At 56.0% G+C, this 7,334-nt stretch overlaps 1 protein-coding gene across 1 annotated transcript in view; it reads right to left on the bottom strand.

Moving 5' to 3' along the window:
* VOLCADRAFT_107845 (uncharacterized protein) overlaps positions 1–4,928 on the bottom strand; it is a gene marked incomplete at its 5' end in the record, with an annotated part of 27,023 nt that extends 22,095 nt beyond the window's left edge. The window contains 7 exons of the mRNA XM_002957826.1: positions 380–451; positions 649–738; positions 1,319–1,492; positions 1,915–2,007; positions 3,484–3,657; positions 4,051–4,143; positions 4,863–4,928. Coding sequence (XP_002957872.1) covers positions 380–451; positions 649–738; positions 1,319–1,492; positions 1,915–2,007; positions 3,484–3,657; positions 4,051–4,143; positions 4,863–4,928 — 762 coding nt within the window. The remainder of the gene's footprint in view (positions 1–379; positions 452–648; positions 739–1,318; positions 1,493–1,914; positions 2,008–3,483; positions 3,658–4,050; positions 4,144–4,862) is intronic.
* Between the last annotated feature and the right edge of the window lie 2,406 nt (positions 4,929–7,334).

Genomic DNA, 7,334 nt, shown 5'->3' with positions numbered 1-7,334 from the left:
GCGGGAAGGGGGGTCGGGGGAAAGACGAAGCACAGACGGGGTAAGCCGGGGGGTTATAGGTGAGGTTGGAGCGCACGAGTGGATCTAAATGAACTGAGCCGCGAGCCATGAAAGGGCCCCGCAGGTGCATGACCTATAACGTACTGTAACATCATATAATATATACTATAATAACATCTTGCCTCTCTGTTTCTGGTGTCCCCCCCCCTTCCCTCCCACCCTCCCCCTTTCCCTCCCACCCTCCCCCCTTCCCGACTGGTTAGTTATGCCTTCTTTACTTTAGCCGCAACAGTCTTTCCTCCTTGGCATCAGCTTCACTCGCTCGTGGTCCCTCCCCTCCCCCCCTCCCCTCCCCCCCCCTCCCTCCCTCCCTCCTCACCAGGGTGGTCGTTCGCAGGTCGACCTCAGGCTGATTGTCGTCCCCCTCGTCCTCCTCGTCCACATCAAGAACCTGCTCGAGGAATGAGCAGCACGGCAATCGAGGTGAGGTGAGGGTGAGAAGAACCTGCGAGTCACCACATATTTCGCCGCTGCTGCTGCTGCTGCACCACCCCTGCGGCGCACATAACTCCCCCAATATAAGCTCCTGTCCCCGCCCCCTCACTGTCACACCTCTCTCTTCCCCTTTTTCCCCTTTTCCCCCCTCACCTCGTCCGCTTCATCATCCTCGTCGTCCTCCTCCTCCTCAAACTCCACAGCCACTCCAAGCTCCTCGTCCAGCGTGTCGCCGGGGGCCCCCTGGGGGGGTGGCATTTCACCATGCGGTGCAAGAAAACTCAGAAGTGAACCCCGGGGGTTAGGTGGTCATATGCCCCCACCGGGGGCGGAAGGGGGACGTCATGTAAATGTATATACATACATACATACAAATGAACATCGCAACAGCTGCCGACGCCGACGGCAACACCCAGGAGTCATGGGGAGGGGGAGGAGGAGGGGAGACGGGGGAATCGTACAAACAACATTTGCCCGCAATCAATGGTCTTTTAAAGGATTTGGTCTTCACAACATATAAACTTCGCCCTCAATCTAAAGATTTATCTCTTGACGCAAAAGTTGGTGCTCTCGACGCACGACGCACGCGACACCTGACTGGCGCCCTTCCCTCTAAGCCTCTTTAGCCCACTCACCCACCAACCCACACACCCATTCACACAGCCGCCTCGCAGCATCCCTCCCTCCACACAAGGTCACTCTCCCCCTCCCCCTTCCCATCAGCCGCAGCAGTCTATACCCTCCTTGGCATCAGCTTCACTCGCTCGTGGTTCGTCTCTACCCCCTCTCCTTCCCCCTCCTCCTGCCCCTCCCCTTCCCTCACCTCCGCCTCCGTCACATAGTCAGTGATCCTCTTGCCCAGGGCCACCAGCCGGGCAAACATGTCATCGTCACAGGCCCCCAGCAGCGCGCCGCACTCCTTCTGGCGCTCCGGGTCGCGGAGGTCCTTGTTCTTCAGCACAGCCAACACCTCGTCGGCGGCGCCGCGGAGGACGTCCTGGATCAATAGCGGCGCGTTGCGGGTATGTATGTAAGTATGTATGTATGTATGTGCGTGTGTCAGAGAGAAAGAATGAGGGGGCTTGGGTAAAAGATCGCCTGAATAGCCACCCTTGTTTTCAACGAGGTTGCCAGCCCCTCCTTTTACCCATCCTCGTGCCCCCCGTCCCCGTCCCCAACCCCGCCCCCCGTCCCCTCACCCACCCACAATAAACCGGGAGCGGCCCCTCCCCTCCCCTCCCCTCCCCTTGGCCAAGGAGACTCCTTCTCCTCTCTCTAGACTACACCCGTCTATCTCTTCGGGGTATCTGCTTCATTCGCCAGTGGTTCTCCTTTTCCTTATCCGGCCCCGGGCGGCCCCCCCCACACACACCCGCACCCTCCCACCCACCCTCCTCCCCCCGCCCCCCTCCTCCCCACCTGCGGCTGCTCCCCAAACAGGCTGTGGATAATGGCCAGCAGGGTCTCGTAAGCCTCCCGGGTCTCCTTGGTGCGGGGCCGGTACAGACCGCCCTGGGGGAGGGGAAGGGGGGGTAGAGACGAACCACGAACGAGTCAAGCTGATGCCAAGGAAAGACTGATGCGCCAGACGTAAGCGAGGGCGGGAGAAAAGAGCCGGGGAGGGAGACGAAAGCATGGTGTCAAGAAAACGACAAAAGCGGAAGAAGAGCCCAGACGTGACCCGAAAGGGCGAACGGGCTGGTGGGAGGGAAGAGGGGTTGAACATGGAGACAAACATGGAGGCGCGCGGGTCGGGTGCAAGAAGCGGGGGAGTAGCTGCGGGTGGAGTTGCCCGTGTGTGTGTGTGTGTGTGTGTGTGTGTGTGTGTGTGTCCGGGGGGCCGGGGAGGGGTTATTAGGACGAGGAGGTGGAGGAGGAGATTTGTCTGGGCAGGGGTAACCAAGAGGGCAGTGTGTTTAGCTGCTGCTAAATGATGGCCGCGATGTCCAACAGTCGCAGTGAGAACTGGACGGACGGACAAACGGACACACTGCCGCGATTCATTCGCCTCCGCTGCTCCTCGACCCCTGATCGCGAATCCCCTTTTCGCGCACCCCAGCCTATACGCCGTTACAGCACCGGGGGAGCTGGCGACTGTCCTCGACTGATGGGGAGGACGACTGATGGTTAGCAAGACCAGCTGTGTCTGGGACTGTATCTGTAAGGGATCGGCTCCAGGACGCCCCCCGCTCCGTCTTCCGGCTTTCCAAGGCTGACCTGACACCCCCCCTCAGACATCATCGACTCCGTCCAGCCCATCATGTTTCAGCATGACCCACATCACCGACTCCGACCCAATCCGCATATTGCAGCTGACTGACACACCCACAACATCTTGTGTCCTTAGGGATATTCATTTTTTTAATTTTTTAAAACTTTCCCTCACCTCCCTTCTTACCCCTCTTCTCCCCCGTGTCCGATTAGAACAGAACTGAACATCTCCCCCATCTTGCCATCCCCCCCCGGGAACCCCGACCTCAGGCCCCCCCGCCCTCCGTCCTCCTGCACTTCGCCCACTCTCCGTACCTAGGGTTGGGCACTTCCTTTTCACTTCGTCGTCCTAGAATCCTCCCTCCCTCACTTCCCCCCTCCATCTCTCCCTTTTCTGTTTGCGTCAAGTGCCATCGGCCGAACCCCCCTCTTTAAGGGTGTTACCTCACCCATAGGGCCCGGAGGACATATCTCTCCTCCCCCCCCTTCCCGCCACCACCACCACCACCACCATCATCAGGATAGTGTCGTTATTATTCGTTATTATATAACATTCTTACTTAAGACATCGACACGAGCCCTTCCATTTTGATTATCCCCAAGGGCTGGTCGGTCATGATACATCACCACATGGCACCATCACCTGAGTCACTAGTGCCTCCACACGCCCATAGCCCATAGCCCTCCTCCTTCCCCATGACATGCCGTGCCTCCACTCCCTTTCCTTTACCCCCCCCCCCCCTTTTCCCCTGAGGCCCCAGACCGCCAACCACCAACCTGCTCCAGATCCAGCACGCTGAGTCCCCCCGCCGCGTTGCCGCGCTTGCTCCGGCCCTTGGAAGGTACCGCCAGCTCCAACTCCGCCGCCGCCGCGTCACGCTTCTTCTTGGCAGCCCGCTCCTTGCGCTCCGAATCAGGACGCGTAGTCTGGGCCCGGTCGCCCATCTTGCCCTGCAAGGGAAAAGGGGAAGGGGGGAAAGGGAAAAGGGAAGGGGGTTTAGGGGAAGATTTGAGTTGAATTCATGCGGTGGTTCGAGAAAAGCGGTAAAAAAAGAGTTAACTGCCGAGTTAACGTCCACACGGTTGAAGGTAAAAGCCTATATAATGCTCAGACAGCCCCAGTCTTCAATGTATACTGTTCCGCTCGTCGGGCTTCTTGTGAATGGTTTTTTTTTGGAGTTAACCTAACCCCAAGGAGGTTTTAAAGGTGTTCTTGGGAACAGACAAGACGAAGGGCGATGTCGAAGGCACAACATGGATTACACGCAGAGATTAGGTACACGTGCACGGCTGACAAAAAGCGCAAGACATGGCGAAAAACGCGAGGCGCACACGGGGCCCCACCTTCATGCGCCCCCATAGTGTCTCCGGCTCCCCGCTGGGTTCGGTGGCGTATTCCCGCGTGCGAGTGTCCGATGTGAGCACGAGACTGGAATTCTGCGTGGGGTTCATTTTTGTGTGTGTGGGGGGGGGGTTGTATAAAGGGAGGGGAGGGGAGAGGTCAGTACGATGGGCTAAGGGCAACAGTCCATGTAGGCTGAGAGGCCGATGGAGAGGGGCAAGGATAGGGAAGTTGTGCTGTGCAGCCCTCTGCTACGGTTTCTCTTAGGATTTGAGCGAAATCTGTCAATTGAAGGTTGCTGTGGGGCTTCGAGGATGCGCTAAGCAAACAGTCCATGTAGAAAGCAGTCCATGCAAAAGCGAACAAGCCCAGCCCGAGACCCAGGGCCTCGTTTCCTAAGGGGCCCCGTCGCTGCAACCGGTCACGGCTCGTTAACGTAATCCCCAGCATGCATCCCGTAGTGCTGGAACACTATTGAGGCCAGCTGCATGATAAGCCGTGCAACAGTATTCGTGACCCCCTCTCCCTGCGTCGGTGAGCAGATGGGCTCACGTTGCCATCCTAGGATGATTCCAACACAGCTTGACAGCCGGACTTCCTCATGCGTAAGAATTTGCTTAAAAACATAATACTCCCGAACCAGGGTTGACATGTTCCGCCGCCAACCCTCGTCAATCTGTTGACGCTCCAGAGACATAGCATGAGCTTATGCCGCCTCTATCTAGTAACGAAGTATAACGTCCTCGCCATGCAAGACCCGAACATCGCATGCTAAGGCGGGCTTGAAATCCCGCACGCGTAGCAAGCCGCTTACCGCTTTGTAATCGAACTGCTTGAAGCGGGCATACGCCTCAGCACCACCCTTCTCCTTGTTCGACATTCTGAATAGCTGCGGAAGTTCCTGCCGAAACTTTTCGAGTAACGATGCCGATCCCGCCGCTGCGGCAAGCGCCGCTAACAGCGGCGCTCTGTTATGACCCTATGTGACTGACAACTATGTATTAGAACACTGGCATCAGCTTAAAACTCGGTGGTAAACTGCAAGTCGGAGTTTTGCGTAAGAAGTTAACCCCAGCCTTCCTTGGTTTCTATTATGACAGTTTTCCATTCATAGAGTGGGAGTGGCACGTCTGTACTACTCAGCCTCAAGCCTCAGCCCTCACGTTGGCAGTTCGTTTTCCGTTCGTTAGTTGGTAGAGCCTGCGAGAGGCCCATGGTTCCTATGGATGGCCTTGCACGTTCCTGCCTCAACAAGACAGTATTTGCATAAGGGTGTCACGACCTCTCAAGGCCAACTGCGGATTTACTATCTCCGTATGTGAAAGCACTTTCACGTATCCGGAGTTCCTGGGTGGAAAGCCTCAAACTTCTTGTACATAAGCCAGAAACTCGAGGTAAAAGCAAAACGCGTTTGGTCAGAGCGCCGGATCAGAGCCTGAAGGCAACCAGCTCCACACCGACGCGCACGACTAGCCCTGCGCGCTATGTCCCATGCAACCACCGCTTCTCGCCACCAGAATCTCCAGCTCTATGACTATATCCATACCTAAAATTAAGTTAATCATGAACACGTTCGAGAGACAGTATGTAGTCCAATTTCAACATTTCTCGGGATTGCGAACTTGCAAGCGCAATCTGATGCACAAGTCCCATCAGGAACCCTCAGCCGCGTTTCGTCAAGCCCGCGATCGCCACAGCGATTGGGAGTACATGCAGCCCTCTCACACGGGTGTGGCTTGTCCAGGGGAGTGTAAACCATCCCGAACCCATTCTTTTTTTAAGTAAGTGAGCCTTGCAAACGTTTTTATTAAGGATTACACGTTCCACCTTTACATTGCAGGGGTTGGGGGCTCGCCGGGCCTGCTGCTACTGCTACATGGCCGAGATATGTTCCGATGATGCAGATAGGGCACGAGTGAGAAAACCTGAGAGACACACACACACACACACACACACACACGCACCCAGCCAGTAAGTTTACAGCAGGTTTACAGCATGTCTCAAAAGAGGCATTCATACACTCGCCCCTCCTCTTCCGCCAGAACGCAACCCAAAAGTAAAAACCCTAAGAATAACACCTGCCGGGGCCCCCCCCTCAACCGCCGCATCCCCCAGCCTTACAATAAAATCAAGAAAACAAAAACCACCAGGCCCGCTCCGTCGTCGTACATTGAAAGCCTTTTCGTCCTCATTTCTTTCTGCCTGCCGTCAATCAGTCACCCACCACCCCCGATAGGGTCTTCGCGCCCTAAAAAGCCATTCCCACCTCTGCCATTACCCCCCCTTCCAAATTCCAACAGCCCCGCTCGCTCCCCTCCTCACCTTGGGGGTGAGCTGCAACCCCACCCAACCAATAACCCAATCTTCAATTTTCACCACTCGCATCGCCATGACAGATTTACCAGAATTCACCAAAAGCTGCAGCTGCTACAACTATACCCTCACATAAAATGGCAGAGCTGCAGCTGCGAGAAGGCTGCAGCTAACTACAAGGGGGTACATTTACAGCCACTGAAATCTTACATTGAAATGTCGTTAAAAAACAGAATTAGAGTGTCGTCTTCAATGGAAGGAGTTAAGCATCTTGAGGAGGAACAGGACCGACAACTGCAATGCCTCACCTGACCTCACCTCACCGGACGAGTACCGGAGTCAAAACCTCCCCCCAAGCGCGCCTTCCATTTCCCGAAATGGCATCGGATGTAAGCTGCAGGGTACCACCTACCCGGAACCGCCGGGTGGTCGCACCACCGGGGGGCAACATAGCGCGAATACGACTTCGTGTGTATTCACACTCCGTAAGACAGTGTAGCACCACCATCACCACCTCCAACACCACCACCATCACCACCTCCAACACCACCTCCAACACCATTGCGCCTGTCACGAATTCCGTGGCTCGTACTTCTCAGTCAATCTCCAAGAGTCAATGAAAACCCCTCCCCACAAACCGCAAAGTGAAAAATAATTCGTTAGACCACCGATAGAAGCCTTCTAACGCACTGATGGTGGTGGTGGTGGTGGTAAGAAGAAGCCTCTCCCGAGCCGTACGGCAAGCCATAACACGACCTGCATACAACGTTACATCACCACAAGGAAACAAAGTACAAAGCATCGAAAACCTGCACCCGCCGCATTTTCCCTTTTTCAGACTGTAGCCCTTGGTGGCCAGAACCTGCAGCATCCCAGCCCCCGACAATCGGAACCACTCAGAGACCGCCGAAATGCAGCTCGCCATCCGGCAACCTGTGCACGCGCAATGTCACGTCCTTCCACTTTCCCTGGT

The sequence above is a fragment of the Volvox carteri genome (genome assembly GCF_000143455.1).
Source record: "Volvox carteri f. nagariensis unplaced genomic scaffold VOLCAscaffold_81, whole genome shotgun sequence".
Taxonomy (NCBI): domain Eukaryota; kingdom Viridiplantae; phylum Chlorophyta; class Chlorophyceae; order Chlamydomonadales; family Volvocaceae; genus Volvox; species Volvox carteri.
This window is presented reverse-complemented; position numbering and strand designations above follow the sequence as displayed.